Source organism: Pezoporus occidentalis, unplaced genomic scaffold, assembly GCF_034315485.1.
Source record: "Pezoporus occidentalis ecotype Australia unplaced genomic scaffold, CSIRO_AGI_Poc_V1 ctg93, whole genome shotgun sequence".
Taxonomy (NCBI): Eukaryota; Metazoa; Chordata; class Aves; order Psittaciformes; family Psittacidae; genus Pezoporus; species Pezoporus occidentalis.
Window position 1 is genome coordinate 5,834,815 of NW_026916294.1, and position 22,692 is coordinate 5,857,506.

Sequence of the window (22,692 nt, forward strand, 5' to 3'; positions counted from 1 at the left end):
TGCTCCCCCTGTGAGATCCACATCAGTAAACACGCTCTGAACCCTCCATAAACTGGCCTTGATGAGCCAAGTGGGCTTAGGGATTTTTACAGGGCTTAGATACAAGCTGGGGCTCCTGTGGTTATGTCAGCTTCTGGGGATACCTGCCCTGCAAGAAATAGGGGCACTGGTATACAACTGGGCATGTACCTTGGATGTCTCTGAGGCTAAGAAGAAGCAGAATGAAGTTTATCAAGGATCTTAGGAGTAAAGAAACATTAGACCTAAGTGGACAGAGTAACAATCAGATGCCCACATCACTTGGGGAACCCAGCTCTAGGAGCTAATTCAGCTCGCCCTGGAGTGAGTCGGGACTGCTAAGGGTCCTGCAGTGGCACCACTGTGACCAATGGTACCAAAGGTACCAAAAAGACTCAGAAACAATTAAGGCATATTACAAGTCTGCCTTTGGGCTCTGAAAAAGTACAGAAATAGCAAAGAAGGTATGTTCAATTTCATATTATTTCACTGTATTTCCCAGGCAGGAACAGGTAGTTTGAAAACAATTTACAAAGATTTGAATGGGTCCCTAATCATAGTTATAATATTTATCCTTACGAATAACTTACTTAAAAAATCAAGTCCCATTCTTTTGCTTCCCTGCCTCTGCTAGTTCCAAAGATGTCCCCTGTGTCTATGGAAACGGCCTTCCTGAACTGGGTCTTTGCAGTCAGTCTTTGGGTCCTTCCCAGACCGTGACCTGCCCCTATACATCCTGCTTAAATTTATCCTTCGGTGGGCTTCAAATGAGGATCACCAAACACTCTGATCTCTGCCTGCTTCTTCAAAGGGCCACTCAAAGGTAGCATCTGAGATGGAGCACAAACAGGCACTCAGACACAAACAGGCACTCAGACACAAACAGGTACTCAGACACAAACGGGTACTCAGACACAAACGGGTACTCAGACACATGGGCCTTAGGGAGTCTCTCTGCCACCAAGGAAGCTCCTGCCAGATCAATGCCTCTTGAATACCATGTCCTCTTATGCATGAGCCTGTATCAGCTAGAAAAGAACATAAACATCACTGCATGTTTCTGTCCAAATGCATCTTGATAAAAGCTGTGACTACACTTACAGTATGACACGGATCCACGTGCGATGGTTTATCTGCTGCTCGGATCCCTTCTCCTTTAGGCAAAAGATACAATCACTGCTATACTTCAGCTGGCAGACTCAAGTGTGCGAAATGTCAACTTAAAAGTTACTTTTCCAAGGTTAAATGCCAAAATCTTTTGCACTACTACAAATCTAAAGGAAAGCAAAAATGATGGATTCCCCAAACCCATGCAAGGCAAAGTAAAGTAAGTAAACAACAGAGTAAAATATCTGTATGAAATCTCACATTATGGAAATACTTTCAAACTTTTTTTACTATTCCTATTTTGTTTTCAGCAGCTTTTTCAGTGCTCAACCTGGTACTCAAGGTCTTGCCTGCAATTTTCCAAGCGGTTTTCAAGAGCAGGCCATTGTCCCGTCTCAGAAGTTAAGCTTAAGTTTTATTTCTTATTTGATTCTGCTGGAATCAGCAGAAGCCTTTTTATTACCTTCCCAGCATTGAAAGAGTGGCAAAGGACAGAGAATTTAGAGAAATGATCCAGAGCTGTGCATTTATTTCTGAAAGAGACTTGCGGCAATTCCCTTGCACCCATTTGTCCTGCTGAACTAGACACTTAGACCTGGTTTGCTTCTGGTTCTTCAGCAATTTGGGCTAGGACACATTAAATATGACTTAAGATAGCAGTAACAGCCACTTCTGACTTAGTAACAACGTTCTGGGGGGGAAGCCATCTGGGGGAGTTCCAAAGCAATTCCCTTCCATATAACCTACACAGATTTGTGGGTCCCCCAAAGAACAGTAAGGAAATCATTTGCATCAATCTCTGCAACTATATTGCAGAACTAGAAGATGCAAATTTAGGACCACAGAGAGTCTACATTCATTTTAGGTACTTATTTTCATATAAAAGTAATGAAATAAGCATTTCAGTGGTGATGCAAACACCAGAGGTGCATACTGGCTTCTCCTGCATTACATGAAGTCAGTACCAAAGTTGACAATTGCCTGTTTCCAGTTATTCAGCAGGTAGGAATGGTTTTGCACATTTCCCTGATAATCCCCTGAAGAGTTAGGTAGCAGCTAGTGTTTCAGACAAGAATGGCTAAAAACCATCATTTGTAGACAGGGGAATTCAGCCCATTCAACCCTCTGTCACTGAAGTCAGCAACATTATTCAAGTGAAGCACAATCACCCTAAAGCTGATGTAACTGCAGTCACCTACGTGTATGTTATATACAGGCCTGTCATGAGGAACTGCTGAAGAGCACTGGGTACAAAATTCAGGGCCGGATCCAGACTTCAACAAACAGTGAAATACTGGTTTAACCAACCCTTATCAACCCCAAGTTTGAATCTGGAGCCAAACTTGCCTACTTTATGCATTGACACAGAGTTTGGGCTCAGGCTAATGTTCTGAAGAACAACATCTTGGTTTTGACACCATCTTAACCACGCACACCATCCTTCTATAACTGCATCAGATACTGCACCAAAGACATTCAAGTCTCTTCCAAAAATCCCTTTGGGGAAAATTGTAGCATTACGGTAAAGATGTTACTGCATATTAGAGAAGACTTACAAAACCCCCAACTGAACACCCAATGAATACCAAAGCTGTCTCTGAAATGAAAACCTCCCAGTAGCTTACAGTGGTAATTCCACCCTAACCCCCTTCCTATTTTTATTAAAGAAACAAAAGGAATTTCAAAAACTCTACCTAGAATCACTCGTTTCTGCCAAGCGGTTGTTCATGATGGCCAGAGCACCCACCCCTGCAGAGAAACCGTTTTGTCTCGTGTTGATACAGACATTCCTCGGGTAGCCGTTGGCCGTCTCGGACAACTGCTTTTGCAGAATGGCCAGGGAGACTTTACTGGATGCTGTGAGCTCCCTCATGGAGATCATCTCTCCAGAGAGCCTCCTCCCCTCAGTGTCGCTGTCGTACTGTCCATCAGCGTCCACTGAGATGTTGTGTCGACGCAGGCGGGCTCCTGGGGTGATGGCATTGCGACGTCCAAGGCGGGCACTTGATTTATGGCACTTTGGGCAACATCTGCATTCGAATTTTTTCAACACCCAGTTCAAAACTTGCTTGATTACGATTGAGATGACATTAAAAAGAGAGTATATGCAACATACCCCCATTAATATAAATATGAAGTTTCCGAATCTGTATAATCCCTGATTTTGGTAAGCAGCGTTTTGGCTGCTTACCAAATCTCCAAACCCGATGGTGCTGAAGGTGACAAAGCAATAGTATAAGGAGTCAATGTAATTCCATCCTTCCACTGCCGTGTACATTGCGGAGGCGCAGCAGGAAAGGGTAATAGCAAAAATTCCCAGGATCAGCATTACATGGTAAACGGAGGGCTTCCAGCCCACAAGACTGCCCACCCCAGACATAGCTGGCCCCCTTCGGAAGTTGGGAGGTAGGAGACCGCTTCTTCTCAGCTGTCTTTCATGGCATGCCTTCATGATAAACGCCAGGAGAGAGATAATGCGCTCCAAGAAGAGGTTGAAGAAAAGAATAGTCCCAGCACACCCAAAAAGGCCATAAACGATGAGGAATACTTTTCCAGCCACGGTTGCTGGTGTGGTCATTCCAAATCCTAAGGTGGAGATAAATGTGTCATGTTAATGATATAGTGTTTCACATGTAAGCTCAGGACATATGTAACTTAACAAAGGTCCCATCCCACCGGACAAAAGACATGCTATTCCTAAGTCAGCTTAGGCCAACACGAAACCAAGTTTTGTTAAGAATGAAGAGGGCACCAGTAAGCCCAACAAGATGACTAAAACTCAAGAGCAAGTAAAAACTCCTCACAGAGATGAAAGGCAGCATATTACCACTCAGTAAATACAAGTGAAAGCATTCCTGAGTCCAAACCTCTCGGGATGAGGTGAAGAGGCCATTTCTCTGCTCCCACGTGTATGAGTCAGCATGACCTGATGGAAAGCTTAAGCTCTGTTACAAGCTGTAACCCAGCGTAACGCTTTTGTTTCCAAGGTCTGATTATACCATTCCCCGAGAAGATGAGAATTTTCATGTTGTAAAACAGGGAAAAAAACCCAACAACTCCCAAATACTGAATATTGTTTTTAAAATCACAGCATTTTAAAGCCTTAACCAAATCCCAACTGCGGCCAGCCCACCTGATACCACCACGGAAGGAAAAGCCATCAGCGAGATACCCATACTGCAGAGCCGTCTGGCAGACTGGTAATTGCAGCAGGCAAAAAACACTGCTGCACAGTTAAATAGGAAAATCAGAGTATGCAAACTCAGGAAAGAGACAGCAGCAATATTAATTCACCTCCTCTTTACAAGAATTGTATTTTGACATTACTCATACACCTACTTTTCTATATAAGTAGTAGTGCCTTGTAGCTACAGATGCTTAAATAACTGCAAAAGCGATCTTAAACTTGCATGCAGATACAGTAAGTTTGCTCCATGTTATTTGCTGATACCAGTTATTTTATGAAAAATAATAACATGTATTTCACATCCTATCTCTGAAACTCAATCCTGTAACTACTGTCCTTGCCCTGCTCTTCTTCCCCATAAAAATGCTCAGTTGTTCAGGCTGCTTTTATTTGTTCATGGCTAAATGTGGTGCCACATGAATAAATAACCACATTTAATCTAAATTAATGGTGTGTGACACATCCGCATGCCAAAACATCTTCACCTTAATGTTCTGTATAAATGCTGAGCAAGTAACATATTCAGGGAGGTGAATATCAACATCTGACCACATCAATGGCAGTTTGTGAATACAAACTTCTGGTATAGAGCATAATGACATCACTAAACCCAGTTTATTATCATGATGCAGCTTTAAACAGAACCGGAAAATTAGATGACACTGCTGCTTGAAATACATTGATTTATTTTTGCAATGACTCTATTTTTCTGTGTAATTTATTTGTGCTACCTGTGTGCTTCACTGATACAGCATTCTGCATTTGTCGATACAAGAACGGGAACGCTCATGAAAAGCAAACTTGGAAATGTCTTTTCAATGCCAGGAAGGTGCACGAGGAAGGAGGTGGTTCTACTTTCACAACGGATCTGGCATGCTTGGGAACAACTGTGTGCCAGCAATTCGGACTATACTGCATCATCGGTTTCTTCACAGCAGAAACAGTCTTTTCTGCAAAGGGCAGTGAAAAACCTTCACAGTATTACTAGAAAATAAAACATTAGCAAAAAGGTCCTCAGATTTTGCTTTCTGGACCCACAGCCTCTCTGTTTTGTCATGCTAAAAGACCACCTTTGAGGAGACCTCATGAAGCCTGCCTCGGGCTTCCAGGCTTAACATGTGTGACTGGGAAGCTCTCCTAGTTCCTCCTCCTCTATGGGGTGAAGCTGTTACCTGGGTTGGGCTGGTTGCTTGCAGAAGCCTTCTCATATGATGATGAATACCCACCAGGTCCTGGTCCTTAGAAGAAGCCACGGAGCTTGTGGTTGCCAGCTAAGGATATACGGCCAGCTCATTATGGAGAAAGCATCTGTTCGCCCATGCCTTGTCAGCAAAACATTTGAACATGTGCTTCACAGCGAGCATGTGAACATCACCATCAAAATAAATGGGTTTATTGTCACACATATGGCTAGACACATTTATTAATTAAAAAAAAGAGAAATAGTGACAGTTTGGATCAAGTTGTAAATGTGCTGAAGCTTTTTAGTATTTGCTGGGGATCATTCATGAGAGGTGGTGAAGTTTTGTATTTTTGATGAGGTTTGTTTAAGCAAGATCTTCTGACGCATTATTGAGCATGTAGCTATGCAAGGTGAAAGGACCCATCACAGCCATGAGAGTGCTAACAAATACATAAACCAGGCAAAAAGTAAGACTAGGCAAACACAGCAACTTCAGGTCAACAGCTAGCAGACAGAAGTGCACTCGTGCTTTTTGTGCAGCGTCTTCTTTTGCTAGCTGTGTTTGTCCCTTCAACACCACCTGGACCGTAAGGCATTAGTCCTGGTATGTTCTGTACAACACCTCTGAGCTCAGCCCCTGCTCTAAGGTAAGCACATCATGTCGTCAGGGTAAAACAAATTCATCCAGAACTGCCTGTGTTTCCAAGAGAGATGCTCTGCATTTCTTGGTGGCCCTGACACATATTGCACAGGTACCTTGAGGTTGATTTCTGTGTGGAACAGACACAGTATTTCAACCTCCCTCATGATAATTCTGCCCTAATCTACCTCACCACTTCTTGTCTCTACAAGCTCTATGGCAGCATTAATTTCAGCTGCTCAATCCTACTTCTCCCCATACAAACAGAATTGGAGATGATAAAAACTCTCAGGTAACACCCTTCAGCAGCCCCTCATGGGTAAGTGCTGGCCATTGACGAGTCCCTCATCCTGCCCTGCATAATAGGTTTTGTGGTTACTATTCTGCTCATCTGGATTTTTAACTCACTTAAGCTGGTGATGGAATCCAGAGGCAGTGAGACTGCACAAGCACGTGATACGATTCCTGTTGCTCCTGCTTTCTTTTCTTTTCCCTATTTTCTTATGGGTAAAAGAGGTTTGATGCCAGAAGACAAAAAGGAATAGCAGCAGCTTTAGTACCTGTGAGCTCCACTTTCAGGCCAGATGTTTTACTCTACTTTGAGATAAAAGGGAGTGAAAATTTTCCATTAAAGTTGCCTATTTACCCAGAGAATGAAGAAAGTTTTCACCCTGAAAACTGAATATAAGAAACTCTTCCAGCCTTTACCATGGCAGCGTGTCCCTGCCTCTTTCAGCCAGCCCCCCAGCTCTTCTTAACCAGCTTTCCTGCCATGAGACTTGGCTCATACATCCAAGTCAGCACAAATGAGCAATCATTTTAAATCCCAGAGTACTTTAATCATGAGACTAGCATCACCCCCATACCATTATGCAAGTATAATGCAGTTACATTTAAAGGAATCAAAAGAAACTAAAATTGCTGAATATAACTTTTTAAACAAATGGTTTTTCAGTAATAAACAGAAACCCCCCCATAACTAGAATGCTGCTTCCAGACGGAAAGAAGTTCTCGCACCGTAATGACTAAGCTCCTATCCAAGACTGGTCCCTGATAGATGGGGGTTACAGAACACAGACACATAAAGTAGGAGCAACCAATTTGTTTCATGTCTGTTCCACACTTGCTTTATTTCATGGCTTTCCAATAGTCTTGGTTGGACTTTACTAAGTTAACATACACCGTATCAAAGAACGAAACACCATATTCCGAATTTGGGTTCTGGTGCTCCCTTCAACCCCTTTGCCAGCTGTTAATATTTCATCATCCTTGCCCGACAGTCATACCTGTGTATTTCACAACTACCTTTCATTTATTCTACAGCTCCTTACCACCCAACACGCAGAAACAGTTGCCCTGGATACACGGTCACAGCTCAGAGCCGACAAAACTGCCACAGATGGAAACCTGCTGCATCCAATGCTTTTGCCCTAGGAGCGAGAATTCCACAAGGCAGTTCTTCCACCTGGCTTTGCATTTTCAGACTACAAATGAAAAACTTCCTTTCCCTTTAACATCTTTGTCAGCCTGCTTTATTAAAATACCCCCCTTTGGGCTCAAACTGTAATTTTTTTTAGAGCTTTTCCACTGCTGGAGCCTTTAGTATAAATTTTGCTGTAAAATCACATCTCATCTCCTTTAGATTACTCTCTGGAAACAGAGCCTCTGAACATTAGTTGTTGCCCCAGCACTTTGTGTATTAAGACACTTTAACTTAGACCCATGCTATGTCTGAAGATATGAGATACCACTGCAGGTTTTAGGGCTGGCCTAACCTGTATCATACACAAGCCTGCAGTCCTTGGTGACCCATGCACTGGAATAGGTATCCCATGGAGAAAACACTGAGTAACTATGCGACTCCCATAATCATAGAATGGTTTGGGTTGGAAGGGACTTTAAAGATCACCTAGTTCTAACCCCCCCTGCCATGGGCAGGGACATTTTCCACTAGATCATGTTGCTCAAAGCCCTATAGTCTCCCTGTCTATCATCTATCCATCATAGAATCACAGAATATCTCAAGTTGAAAGGGACTCATAAGGATCACTCATCTACCCATCCTTGGTAAACCACTTCAACTTGAATAAGCAGGCTGTTCCTGGCATTTCATATTTTTTTTTCCAATTTTATTAACATTCTGTTAACATGGACTTTTCTCCCCAAAGCCTACCGTAAGCAGATGGTCAGAGCTCCTGTAAATCTGCTTGGTGAACCAGGGGGAGCTAAAGCAGGTCTTTGTTCTCCCCAACTCCTCTAAGTGTTTGGTACATGAAAATGTGCACACATGCACCCAATCCACCAGAGACTATGGGAAAAGATGCCTACTCTGTGACCTGAAAAAGCACCATGATAAACTCAATGCACGTCCAGGTCAAGCTGTTGCTTGAGACAACTGCTACTCAAAGGAGTCACACTGGCAGAACAGAGCCAGGAGATGATTAATTGAACACTAAGGAGTTTCAAGAAGCTGCAGGCAACTATTAACAGCTTGCCACAGGACCAATTCTATTCTGTTTACACACAACTGTGAACAGGTTATTGGTCATCCAAAGCGCTGCGATGTACAACACCAGCGAACACCAGAATCAATCACCCTCAGCGTTTCCCTGCTGGCTGTGATTTAAATCACAGTGTGAAAGGTCATGGCCACACTATCGTTCCTCTTTATAATATACTGGTTTTTAAAAGAGTTAATAGAATTGCCAGCCTAAAATAACCAAAGCTTCCTTGAAAAGAAAAAAAAAAAGTGATTAACTTGGCAACTGTGACATTAAATAACTAAAAGATGAAGCTAATAAATGGTTGCTAGTTACCAGGTGCATGTGAAAAGTATAAAGAGACCGAGAGGTAACAATATTTTCCTGCAGAGGTGAATGACAAAGATGAACCTAAAATTATACCCAACAGTGTCTTGGTGAGGATGAGAAACAGGGCTGGACAGCAGCATGGCAGCCGCATCAGGGCAGGAATGCCAGGACTTCCCCACTTCTCTGGCAACCTGTGATTGCTGCTCATGGGCAAGTGGTTTGCACTCCCATGGGCATCCCTGGAAAGCAGAAGGATGCCATGAAGGGACTGCCCTGTGGAAACGGAGCAGGAGGCACCAGCAACGGAGTGGTGTGATGGAGAGGGCCGTGGAGGTACGAGAGGCACCGGTGGCTGTGGTCCTGGGTTTGAAGAGGGCACGTGGGTGCCCTGGAGAGGAAATTCTGGAGGGGATAAGGTGGTGGCGGATCTCTGCTATAGTGGAGACAGGGCAGCCTGGGAGCTACGAAGCTGCAAGGAAACCTCCTCTGATGGGAATATGAATCCTGACCCCAGAGGCAGGGTCCTTGCATGTGGAGGTGCTGCCATGCGTGGCTGATACCTGGCCATATCAGTAGGCAGGTGAGGAGGGGACCCTATGCCCTACAGAGAAGGTCTCACACATGATAAGATTTGGAATAATGTATTTAGGATGAAGGATATGCTGGACCTGAGAAGACTAAGGGTGATGTTTCTTCTCAGAACCCTTGATGGGGTCTAAGGCATTGGGAGTGCCCCCTAAGATCCCCTAGGAAAGGGGAGAGTAATAACCTCCTCAAAACCTGGCTGCTGATCATAGCACGCTTCCCGAGTGTGTTTTTCTATGCTGACACCTTCTAGGTGAGCTTTCCAGGGAAGATCTTCAGTTTCTAGTGAGTATTTAGGAGGTGCATGTATCAGCTCAAGTGGCTTAACTTCTGTGAACCTGAGTGATAAACGACCCTTAAAAAGAGAAAGACTGGAGCTGCAGCTGCACCAGCACTCTTGTTCTGTTTATTTACAAGTAGGCAAGCTTATTTTTCTCAGTTGTACTGCATGTTGCCCTTTCTGTGTACAGTGTGAGAAGAAAGCGCATACCAAAGACTAAACAAGGCCACCCTTGCTCACTACAAAATGCCATTATCATAGAGGCACAGCCCAATAAATACAGAAGAAGGCTGATCATCAGGTCTGGCCAAGCTGCTCTGGCGCAGAACCAAGCTCAGGAAGAAGCCGAAGTGTCTCTAAATCAGTTTTACAGTTCTCTGGCTGGGGCTGGCTGCTCCTCTATGTACCTTGTGCAAGCAAATGGGGACTGACTTGTGCCAAATGGGGAAAGTCACGGGCTTGAGGCCCAGAATCTTTGGCAAGCTTATGTTTGGGTTTTCTGGTTAATCCTACTGCAACAGAACACAGTTTATAATGAAGGACAGAGGCCCTCTCCAGGGGCCCCATCATGAGGAGATGATGGAGAATGAAGCTTGGAGAAGGATGAAACTCAGAAGAGAAAGAATTCAAACTGCACAAAAAAAGTCAGGACTTACAAGTTGACATGACTCTTCCTACCTCTTCACTGTAAAGGGATGGAGATGTCACCTGGCGTGACAGTATTCCCTCTCTATTAATATTCCTCTCTATATATCATTCATAAATAATCTTTCTTCCAACGCTTCAGGTTTTATTGCTGTCAAATAATATAATCTTGTCTGTTAAACTCTTGGTTTACAGTTACAAAGACTGAAACTATTTGCTTCATTTTATGCTACCTTTCTTGGGCAAATCTTAAGCAAGATGATACTAAACCCTCTCTGTCAGTTACTCTGCCCCTTGGCACAGTGGGGGCTCTAATGGCTTGTTAAAACAGGAAGAATATGGGTTAGTGTTGGCTACATTAGTCCTAAACCACTTCACAAAGAAAGACTTCCAGACAATGGGGATGAAAGCAAGACACTCTTCTGCTTGCACCCTGAATCCCTGTGACCTAAACCTCAGCTCGTCCAGAGCTGCTTCCGCACATGATGATTGCAGGGTCTTATCCCTGGTTTTCTTTCCCTCCTTATCCTAACAGCTGGGGAAAGCCATTTTGCCATGATCTTCTCTGAAATGGTGGTGATGTTAATAATGAGAAAATATAGCCCACAGGCTCCTCTGTTGTTTGAGTAAATTGTATTACTATAGAAAAACTTCCTTGCACTAGAGGCTAAGGGTCTTCAAAATCCTACATTAGCAGCTGTTGGGGCTGTATCAAACCCCTGCTCACATTCCAGATTGGGTGCAAAAGCATCTGCCTTGTCTTACTGCAGTGCCAAACCTCAGCTAAACCACAGGGGTTGCTGAGACACTATCAGACACAGGAAAGAGCCCTCAATTTAGAGTAACTGTTTTCAAAAATCAGCAGAAAACAAAAGCGTGATAGCCAAGAAGTATACAAAGTCCATCACAGTGACCATGGATGTACATGAAGGTATAGCTCATGGACCACAAGAGTGGCCACTTCCTTCTCTCTGTTGAGTCCAACATCTGAAGCCATACTCTGACATCTTCCTACAGTCTTCATGCAGCTGATGAGACAAACATTGCTTCAGAAGTCGACTTCTCTCACAATCTTGATTTTTGATCCTTTAAGGCTGCTCCGACTCTTATTTTCCTATGATTCTGAGAATGTGTTTTGTGTGGATAACTGTGTTTCTAAGCAACACCCTAACAGGAAACTTATGCTCTGTCACTTCAAATGGAGTGTTACAAACATTAGCATTCACACCTGCTTTTGCTGGTTTTTGAAACTTGTCATTGGGTTGCAGGTGCCTGAGTAGACCCAAGGTTATGCAAAATGTTTGGGGTTTTGGGGTTGGTTGTTTTTTTTTTTTTTAACTGCACAGGGAAAAGAATAATGACTTCCAAATTATTTTGTTATAGTCTCGAGACATTAGGGGCTTTGAGAGAATACTTGAACTTGCCACTCCAGTGCCAGTACACTTCTCAACACTTCTCCTTTCAGGCTAAGAAACAGCATTATCTGAATTTCACAAGTGGTCTGGGCTGTATGTCATATTTCCCCAGGTAAGTCTAATAAAACAAGATATCACTCCTGGGCTTTCTAAGCCTTACAGATGAGAAAGGCTGTCAAATGGTTTCTTCTGCCACCATTGTTTGTGAGAAGAAGCATCAGTTACTGTATTCAGAGAACATCCATTTCTTGACAGCTGGCTCAGCTCTTCTGCTTTACAAAGAGTTAGCCTATAAAGATGGACCTATAGGATAAAAAGACCTTAAACATGCAAACATCTTTTCCACTATTTGGGTTTTTTTTTCCTCCAAATCTCTATACAAACGTCTACAGTTGCAATTTAATTAAAGAGCTCTGATAAATCTACCGCAACTTCTTAATGGTTTAAATATGATTTCACGAGTCCCTTATTTCAGAAGGCTCCAGCTGTATGCAAAGAAACAAATTCTCAAGTATCTTTTTGCTCAAGCAGCTCTTCCAACTCCTTCACAAACGCACAAAGACCTAATTTTAAGTAATAGAAATACAGGGTGACTGGAGTGCTGACTAACCACTCATTTCTCACTTTCTATTTCTGCATTTAACTCATCCTTCCTTAGTACGCATTTCCCTTGACCACTTCCAAATGTAATGACTCTGAGCAACTTTCCCACGTTACCAAGATCATTTTATCTGCGATTGTCCTGGTCGTCGCAGTTCTGCCAGTAGCAGTTTTTGTAAATGGACAGATCATTTTATCAAACAGCTTCCTTCTGCCCCTCTCATTAAAATCATAATTTGGATTTAAGGTCTTTACACCGCGGTGATTTCCAACGCTGAAGGACTTAAAGTAGATTTGGCTTCATACACACTGAACACAAACGACAGTGTACTTTTTGTCTGTCCTCAGGAGAGGGATATATTGCTTGCACAAGACCCGGTGTGAGCAAAGAGATGACAGAATATTCAATAATGAAGAAACAAAAGGATTTTATCTGGTTTCCTTTTTAATTGAAATTACCTGAATTAGTTTCTCACCCAGTTCTCATGTGCACAAGTCTCCCCTTAGCTGCTATTTCTGCTGTGATTAAATCTGCCTCCGTAAGACTTAATGAATACTCGGCCCATCATTTCTAAAGGGTAAGAAGCTGCAATGCTACAAGCTCAGAAAGGTTAACATTTGTTGAAGAATCACTGTGGGTATGAAGGTATTGTTGCTTTTTTCATCAACAAGTATGGAGAACTTACGATGGATTTTTAAACACGGGCAATAGCAGTGCCTCACCCATGTAAGTAATACATTAACATCAAACCGTTCAATTTCTTACCTTATTCCACTCCAAAGCTTTAATTACTTGAAAAGGCTCCTAACGCTTTGCCTCATCTAATGCAATTAGATTCAATTTGCTGCTTCTCATTTGATTCAAAAGAGACTGCATTGAAACCTCCCCACGTCTACAGCTAGGTACGTATCACCCATTGCCACCAACAGATCCACTGAGCTCAGGGAGATGTATTACCTACAGTAATGACAAGGGCTCGCAACATCAGGCTTACATTTGTTATGCCTAGTGTGCCAATAAAATGAATAAGGCAGGATTTCCTCAAGCTCTTAGACTGGTCTACTATTGACTTCAGCAGAAGCAAGCTATTGAGGAGATACAAAATTAAACCTATTTGATTTGTCTGGATTGCTATGTAATTGCCCCTTAGATTATAATTCTGTTTGTTACGTCAGTATTTCCATTCACAAAAGGTTTTATTATCACTTTGAAGATTCACTGCATTCAGGATGACTGTGACGTTCCCCTAATCCTTGTCCTTACCCATCTTCTCCCAAAATGCATTCGGATATGTACTCGGAGCTGACACAATATGAAAACTGTCTCTTTTGATAAAGGTAAGCGACGCTCAGGCGGGTACAGGCTATGGTTCCATTAGTATCAAGCTGTTATCATGCTAAAAATTGCATGATTAAATGTTCAGAGTCGGTTGTCTGTTGCTCTAACCCTGATGCTACTACAGCATGAGCTAAAATTCTCATTGACTTCAGTATCTGCAAAGACAGGGTAATACTGCGTTCATTAAAATAAAGATATGATGCTGTATTTTCCAGCACACCAGTGGTGCATATTGTTACATGAATTGCCAGCAAATCTATCCTATAATTGTTCTCCTCTTCTCTCCACGATGAAGAGCAGTTAAAGTTCACATTAAAGCAAGGCAGCATGCTTGCAAAGATGACCCCCCAGTAAAAGCGAGACAAAATGCTGAAGTGTGTATGAGCTGTGTCAAACTGAAGACAGTTGTAGAAGGAGGAAATACTGCAAAAAGAAACGAGGGTCAAGAGCAGCGCTAACCCCAGGGAAGAGGGACAGGTCTAATGAGGAACACAAAGGAACCGTAAAGCTTTACTTCTGAATTCTTTTGGTAGTTGTTAACTTGAAACAAAGACATCAAACAAATATTCAAAACCGAATCAAGCAAGCAAACCGCCAGCAGAGGAGGGCATGCTAACTGGGAGGCAACCAGCAGAAGCTGGAGAAATGAAGAGTGCCTGGGAAAGGCAGGTGACAGGGGAGCATTAGGTGAGATTGAAGAGAATGGAAGAGGGAATATCCCCAAGAGAGAAAAGGGGGAGTGCAGAGGCTAGAGACCAGGCAGGCTCCATGGGAACACATCCTGTAGGATTTCAGGCAGGATTTGCATTTATGAGCCCACAGTAAACAGGGCAGCTGATAAGCCCAGCAATTACTCTGTCCTCACTGCTATTACAGGCATGGCATCTGGTTCACAGGGTGGTTGCTTAGTGATAAAGATGGACTGGCTGGAGCCATGTGTGTCACCTCCGTGGATGGAGAGCTGTCAAAGCGGTATTTTGGCCCACCACCGTTTGGTTTGCAATCACATCTCTACGCTCTGGTAAAGCATAGGGAACTGAAACACAGGTACTGGCTGCCCAGCAGGACTACCAATGAAAACCAGACTGAGTGCTGTGCTGAGTGTCCACTAAGTAGACATTGCTCCCTCAATTACCTGAGTGAACGCCGCAACAATGGAGAAGCCTTGATTACAAACTCCGGTTTGTCTTTGTTTAGAACCTGAACCAGCACATAGTAACACAAAACTTCCCCCGACTTGTGAGATGTGGGACCTGCGATGATGGGAATATTCTTTATTCCCTGATGTTATAGACAGCCTATGGGTTTTTTTGGGTGACTACACTAAGATGCTCTGCTGCTTGACATTCAGTTTGGAGACCGCAGGGTTCAGTGCGTCCATCAGCTGAGCACCCCGAACTCCACAGCTACAGCAAAAAAGAAGTCTAATCTGGTTATCTTTGACTTAACATCTTCAGCCATAAAACAACAATTAGATCTCTACCTTACTGATGTTAGTGTTCTGAAATTCTTGCTTTCATGGGGTTTAATATTTAAGAAACCTCTGAAACTCGCAGATTAAGTAATCTGAGTTGATGTGCTCTGCAGGACTCAGTTTAGATGACTGAAGCACAGTAATAGCTTCATTTTGTGGGTCTGGCATAACCCTCCAAGGGCAGGTAAACCCTAAGTAGCACTGACTAAAATAGTATTTTCAGAAAACTTCTTGTCTTTTAAGAAGGGCCTTACTTAAAGTACTGGGGCTCCTCTGTCCTGCCTCCCAGAATAAAAACCCAATAAATTTAGGATCAAAATTATTTCATCGCAACCCTTCAGTGAAGACACCTCAAGTCATCTGCATAATTACATGGATGTAACCCAAATAAAGTTTCCTGTTGCTGCTCCCAACAAGAAGGCAAGCTGTGATTTAGATTACTTTTCTGCTCAGGGCACCCAATTTACGCCACACATTTAGGAAATCCCTATCAGCGGCACCCTAAGAAGTTAATAGTCCTATGCAGCTGTGGCAAGCAGAAAACATCGCTATGGTGCCAAATCTTCATCTGAGGAAAATCAGTATTGTATCACTTGTCTCCACAGAAATATGCTGATCACTGACCTGCTGAGTGAGCATCTTGTTCTCTGTTCCTTAGCAAGATTACTTGAGAAAATAACTTCTGGAAATCCACTGGTACATTGATCACACATGGCTACGGAATCAGATCTGGTCACAGCACACCAAGCTGAAACACACTCTCATGCTGGCTGCAGACCACGTATAGGACAGCAAAGACAAATAACCTGACACTGCAGCTTAACAATACCACTTGCTCTTCCAACTGCTTTCTCATTTGGTTTTTGCTTGGTTATTTTTTAACTTCAAGAAAGTCAATCCTACGGGTCACTGCCCTCTAATCTGAACCCTCTGCAAAAGCTTCCTGTACAAGCCTTGGAGAACTGCAGAGCCCTGAGAAAGCAGAACACTGACGCTGATCAGCTGCACACTCTGGTTTGACTGTCACCCTTTTGTTTTATGTTGGCCATACAGACAGTGAAATTGCATCCACAGAGAGCCAGAACCTTCCCCAGTTGCAGCTCAAATTCATATCCTGAAATACAACAATGAAGACAGGACAAATATATTTCCCCCTTAAAGTCTACAGACCATCTGGGTTGTTTATGGAATTTCTTGCCAAATTACCATCTGAAGTGCCTGCTCTCAGGAGGGCTCACTCCCTCCCCAACATCTTAACATGCACTTGCTGGGCTGTCCAACTTTGCACATCACTTCTATTGAATTATCACCTTCAGCACATCTGGACATTCAGATTTTCTCAGAAGACTACAACACAGAGCCAGAGGATAGCTTAGAAGTGAGTGGTTCTGGTGCCTAGGTTGTGGAGCACAAGCAGAGATAATGTGCTGGATATGCTGGGTGTCTACAGAGTAGCCAGGGAGAAGAAGTTCTAACCCAGCCAACACGCTAAGCAAGGACAGAGCAGCTGCTGGGAGCTAGTTAGCTGGTAGAAAATACATCTCTCATTACATGGTCTTTCTTCATGGGCTTCTAAGCCCTGTCTCTCATCTCACTGTAGGGCTGTGCCTCACCTCTTTAAGAGCAGAGCATGCCCCATCCCTTTTGGCGGAATTGTCAGTCCACCCAAATACTGAGTCATTTAATGGGATACTTCAGGGATAAGGCAAGTATAAACAGTCCTGCTCACTCCTACACACTGTGACCTAAGCACCTGTAACTCTCACACAGCTGCGCAGAGAGAAGGTCTTTGCACCTTTTCTTCCCAAGAGCCCTTCTCAAGCACCCGTAATCCAGACATGTTCCATCCCAACACAATCCACACACAGTATAAGTGGTTCTTAAAAACATTAGGTTGAAAAATCACTTTTACATATTGGAGTACTTCTTTGGAGCTCAATTTTAATGCCTGATACAGATTTCTATAAAACAATTGTATTGTTTGATGTTTGAAATGTGTGTACTTACACATAAGAAGCTTAAAATCCAAATTTATTAAGCTGATGTCTCAGTATGTTTTACTGGATAGGCACCTAAAAGAGGGAAAGAAATCTGGATGTAGTGTCTAGGCTCATGGACTGCATTAGAAATCCAGAGCTTCAGGCACCCAGAGCTGCCTTATGTGCTGTGCAGAATGAATCTATGCTACCAGAATCTGGGGAAAACTATGATCAATTATGCTGTACTCTGCAACATTTTACCAGGAAGAAAACTGGCCTGAGTTATGCTTTGCTTTCAGTCCTTAACAAAGTCCTGGGGTTTTGTGATTTGAACTTTGGGAAGGAAAGAAAAAACTCAACCGAAAGTCCATTGCCAGTTAGACCAGTGACTCAAGAATAAATGTCACCTTGCTGTTCCTTAAAGAAATCAGAACAGTAATAACTGCCTACAAAAAATACCTTTTGAAGTGAAAATAGTGACTGAATAAGTGGTGTCGACTGACAGCAAGCCATCAGAAATTAGATTGAAGAATTTTCTTACATAGCTCTGAAAACTGGGATATGTCTAATGAAAAACAGACTCAACATTTCATTATTCAACCACAAACAATGCAATAATAAAAAAAATGAATGCCCAGAGTGCTATCAAGAGGGTGATTTATGGACTGCAAGCCACTTGCTTTGTGGGCTATTCAGGGAAATGCATTAGGATCAGACTTAACATTTCACTTTTACTCTCTTCCATTTCTTAAAGACCTCACTAACATGTTTCTTTCTCACCCAGAGGGTTTGATTGTGTCCCTGTGTAATTAGGGAAGACGCAGAACTGCAACCAGGGAAGTACAAGAAGACAAAGCACCTAATGAAGGGAAGACGGTCTGCTCAGCAGAGGCTCTGCTCAAGAAGGATGGATGGAGAAGTTTTCTCCAAGCCAAATGGTGCCTAACCCTTGTGTTCACAGAAGGATGAGGAACTGGAGCCTCCCTCCCTCTGTTCAGCTTACACAAAGCCCAGGAGAGCTTGCAGCCCTGTCCCTGGGTGACTATATTTTGATGCCTATATACAAAGGATTTAGTAGTTCTATTAAAACCAGTGAGAGCAGAGTGAGGACTTGAAAAGACGCATTGAGTTTTCTGTAAGTTGGAATCCTCTACTGATAAGAGGCTGAGTAAGCTGTGGGTGACTTAGGCTCGACAGACATGGCATCTATTTGCTGTTTGTTAAGCAGTGAGTAAGAAAGCCTTCTGATGCATCACTAGGATAGGAGCATGTTTAGCTGGAGTAAGAAAGTTGCTTTGACACACGTAAATGATGAAGTTGTTGAGGAAGGCAAGTTGTTTTGACTCTAGATGCCTGGCAGTTCTTGGCAAGGTTGAGTAATGACAGTGTTCTTGTCAATTAAATGTAACACGAAGGCAGGTGGAATTGCCCAGAACCAGGATAATATGGCATGTGAGCTGAAGAGGAACCAAATGGACTCCAGGTAGGTAGGTACATGGCCTTCACTATGCCCAAAGGCACAACTCAGCTTCACTTGCAGCCACCTTCTCCTTTGTCTCCTCACTTGGAGCAAAACCTCACTCTACAGCAGGCTCACTGAACTCACAGTACTGAAAGTAATCCAGGAGTAAGCACTAACAGGTAATATGCCAAAGGAAGGCACCACTCAGAGGGACACTTGGCAGAATCTGGCCTTTATTGTAGCTTAGGAAAAACAATCTTCAGCCTCAATCTTGCGCACGAAGGAGAAAAATGACTGCTACTGCTGAACCCAGGACAGAGATGTAGATGTTATTGGCTATAGAGAGCAGTCCCCTACATTGCACTACAGGACTACGAGAAACACAATTCTTAGTTCAGCCACTTACACCTGTCAAGACTGCCAAAACCCCTGCTGAGTTTCTCATTCCCTTCACCCAGGTACAAATGACTGCAGCCAGGGCAATGAAGTGGAGATGCAAACAAATGCTTGCAAATGAAGAGGAAACATTTTTCATTTCAATAACCACAGGGAGGAGAATCCAGGGCTGGAAAGAAGTGAGCAGATTTGCCTTTACACATTGCCTGAGTTTGCTACAGCAGGTGCAAGGAGAGTGGGTTTCTTAATACACCAACTTCGTCTATCCATTCAGGTCAGTCATACTGATCTCTTAAAAATCACAAAATCATAGAATAGTTTGTGTTGGAAGGGACCTTCAAAGCTCATCTAGTCCAATTCCCTTGCAGTGAGCAGGGACATCTTCAACTAGATCAGATTGCTCAGAACCACATCCAGCCTGGCCTTGAATGTCTCCAGGGATGGTGCTGTGTTACTGTGATGCAGGCAGCCTAACACTTACTTACAATGGTGTTTTAAAGACTGGACTACTGGGTGTACTTGAAAAGTTAACTGAATTACTCGATGCAAAAAGTACCGACACTTGTCAGCACTGCTGCAGTCACTGTCACAACTCTATTAATCAGTTACTATTGATAAAACCAGATCCAAACGTAATGAATTAAGCACAACAACAAGCTCCGCATTTCTGCCCCTCTAATAAACATCTGTCCCTCTAATAAAGCCTGACATTTACACTCAGAAGCCCTAAGACAGCTGGCCATCAGAAAGACAAAATCGGTAAGATCTGGTGTCCACAGGGACAGGATTTCTCAAGCAACACTCTGACACCAGCAGAAAGCCGCAGCTTTACTCCAAGGAAATTTCCCACATGACAATTCGTAATGATGCTTTTAAATATTGTGGAGTAAAAAATGGTCATTTTAGAGTAAAAAAAAAAAAAATAATCCATAATTCCTCCTCCTAAAAGTCCCTATTTGCTCATAAAGTGCAGCTCTTCCTAATCACATATCGGACGCAAGTAACTGCGGTCAGCTGTAGCCGGGGACGTATGGAGACTGTGTATTATGGTGCAGCTGGAAGAGATTCAGTTCAGCGAATGCCTCGATTCACGTACGCATCTTAACTTGGCCAGCAGTGACCAGTTCCAAGCTGAGCGATCAGGCACCGCGAAAACCTGGCTATCGCTCAGGATCCTCAGTGCCCGCACCAAAAGTTTACTGGGGTCGGGGGCCGGTGCGGCTCCCGGCGAGACCCGAAGCGCAGCGCAGCGCCGGTTCCCGGCTCCACGCACTGGGGAGGGAGGTGGGACCGCGACTCCCTAACCCCGGGGTGAGGTGGATGTCAGGGACCCGGCTCTCACCGGACTGTAAGCATCCCCCCGGTTGCCATAGCAACGCGGCAGCGCCTCTCCCCAAACTTTGGTCGCTATAACGACCGCCCCGGGGACCGCGGCCGCAGCACCCACCCGGCGGGCCCCGGCGGGGCGGCGCTCACCTATGGTGGAGACAACGGTGCCCACGAAGTAGAAGGCGCCGGGGAAGTCCCAGCGGGGCCGCAGGGCGTCGACGCGGATGCCCGCGGCCATAGCCGCCTCGTAGCTCCGCAGGAAGGCGCGCAGCTCCGGCAGGCTGATGTTGAAGATGCGGCTGAAGTTGTGGAGGGTCCGGTTCCAGCGGAGCTGCGCCGCCGCCTCCGACGGGCTCTCGAGGGCCGAAAAGACGGTGGCGCCGGCGCTCAGGTACGCCGCGATGAGAGCGGCCAGCAGCAGGAACCGCCCGTTGTCCTCGTTGAGGGGCGCCAGGCGCCGCCGGCGGCAGGAGCCCGCCGCCCCCCGCGGGGGCATCATCCGGTGCGCGGCGCGGCGGGCGCGGAGGGCGGCGGGCGGCCCCGGGCGGGGGGCGCGGGCATGGGGCGGCGCTGCGCGGAGCCCGGCGCGGCGGCTTCGCTGCAGGGGCCGCGGCTCTGAGTCATCCCCCGGCGGGGCCCCGGGGCCGCCGGCCTCGCCTGCTCGCCCTCAGCCCGACGCCCCGCGCCCCCGGGGCCGTGGGCTGCTGCGGCGCGCCCCGGCCGGCTCGCTCTGGCCATGCGGGGCGGCGGCGGCGGCGGCCCCGCCGCGGGGGAAACCGCTGCGGGGAGGCGGAGGCTCCGCACGGCGCCCGGTCGACGGCGGGCGGAGGGCGGGAGCGTGCGGCGCGGCCCCCGGGGAGCCGCATCCCCGGCGAGGAAGAGACCCCCGACCCCCCGCCACCGCGCCCCCCCGGGCCGGGACGCCGCCGCCCGTGCCGCGCCCCCAGGGTGCCGCTGAGCCCGGCCGGGGGAGGGACGGGACGGGGCGGGGCGGCTCTGCCTTACCTTACCCTGCCCTGCCCTGCCCTGCCCTAACTTTCCTTTCCCTCTCTTCCCTTTCCTTGCTCTTTCCATGCCGCTCCCTGCCCTCACCGCCGCGGAACCGGACGGCTGCCGGGTCCCCCCCGGGCGCCACCGGAGTTTGGCGGACAAAGCAAACGCGGTTGCCCCCTCGTCAATGTGTGCGATGCGCTTTGCCCCTGCAGTGGGTTTTTAGGTTTAAACCATCCTTTCTATGCCTGGTGCCGGGAGAGGTGTTTTTGAGGGAGCTGGTGTAGCGTTTTAAGTAATTAATACCAAGCATTCCGAGGTGCACGAATTGTTGTTTCTGATCTGACTCCAGGTTTTGGGCTGCACGAAGTTAGACCCAAGAAAACGATAAATCTGGGGATCGGTGCCAAATGCCCATTCAGTCTTAGCTAGCGGCTGAACGGTAATGTCTTTTCCCCCCAGCCGGTGGATTCTTTCTTTGCTGCTTGTCTTGGAACAAACAGTGTAGCCGAGTTCTTATCCGTTAGGCTGCAGCAAGAACTGCAGTCCTTTCACGGGAGACTTGTAGTAAATAATAACATTCCTGTTGTTTTTATCAAGTATTTCAAAGAGGATGGGAGTGATGCCAGTGCTGCAAACCCGCGTGAAGGGGATGATAACCTGGGGGTTGTATTTTTTATACAGAAGATCCCTGCTGCCTCTAGGTAGCTGCTTGATGTCTTTTAGCAAATGGATATTTACCATTACTAGGATTTCTCCGCAGCTCTACTTCACACATTTATTTCTTATTTTGGATCTGAGAGTTTTTGCTCTGCCCTTTGGTTTCATGTTACCGGCCACATCTGTAACGGGAGAATTTCTTCCCTTCTTCACAGACTGTTCTTACCCTCCAGCTGAAGAAACTGGCTTGGTTTTACACCTAAGCTTCGAAGGAAAAGGCCACAGATACAATGCAACAACTTAGTTTACAAAATACTCAAATGTCACGTTTTGATAGCCACTAACTTGTTCAAACTTTGCTTTTTGCCATTATTGCTTTTGTGCTAAAGCATTTTGTTCAGTAGAGGTGGAAGGGAAGTGTGCAGAAGTGTCAAAGATCTCCAGTCTCCTGTTATGCTCAAGGCAGCCAATACCACAGGCAACCCATAAGAAAAAAGTGTCTCCTATTTCCAAGTGTCAGTTGTGCCCCATTCTGAATAGTAAACCCACATAAAGTTAAAACAACTAAACCAATAAATCACAAAGCCTATAGC

General features: G+C 45.1%; 1 protein-coding gene and 1 long non-coding RNA gene across 2 annotated transcripts; both read right to left on the reverse strand.

Annotated features, from left to right (window-relative positions):
• Nucleotides 1-487: 487 nt before the first annotated feature.
• On the reverse strand, nucleotides 488-1,870 carry LOC134157117 (uncharacterized). Its single transcript, XR_009962190.1, has 2 exons — nucleotides 915-1,870; nucleotides 488-848 (listed from the first exon to the last, which is right to left on the reverse strand). It is a non-coding gene; the product is annotated as an uncharacterized LOC134157117 (long non-coding RNA).
• Nucleotides 1,871-1,887: 17 nt separating this feature from the next.
• On the reverse strand, nucleotides 1,888-20,976 carry KCNK12 (potassium two pore domain channel subfamily K member 12). Its single transcript, XM_062605711.1, has 2 exons — nucleotides 20,597-20,976; nucleotides 1,888-3,711 (listed from the first exon to the last, which is right to left on the reverse strand). The coding sequence occupies exons 1-2, from the start codon at nucleotides 20,946-20,948 to the stop codon at nucleotides 2,816-2,818; spliced, it is 1,248 nt and encodes a 415-aa protein (XP_062461695.1). The 5' UTR covers nucleotides 20,949-20,976; the 3' UTR covers nucleotides 1,888-2,815.
• Nucleotides 20,977-22,692: the final 1,716 nt, after the last annotated feature.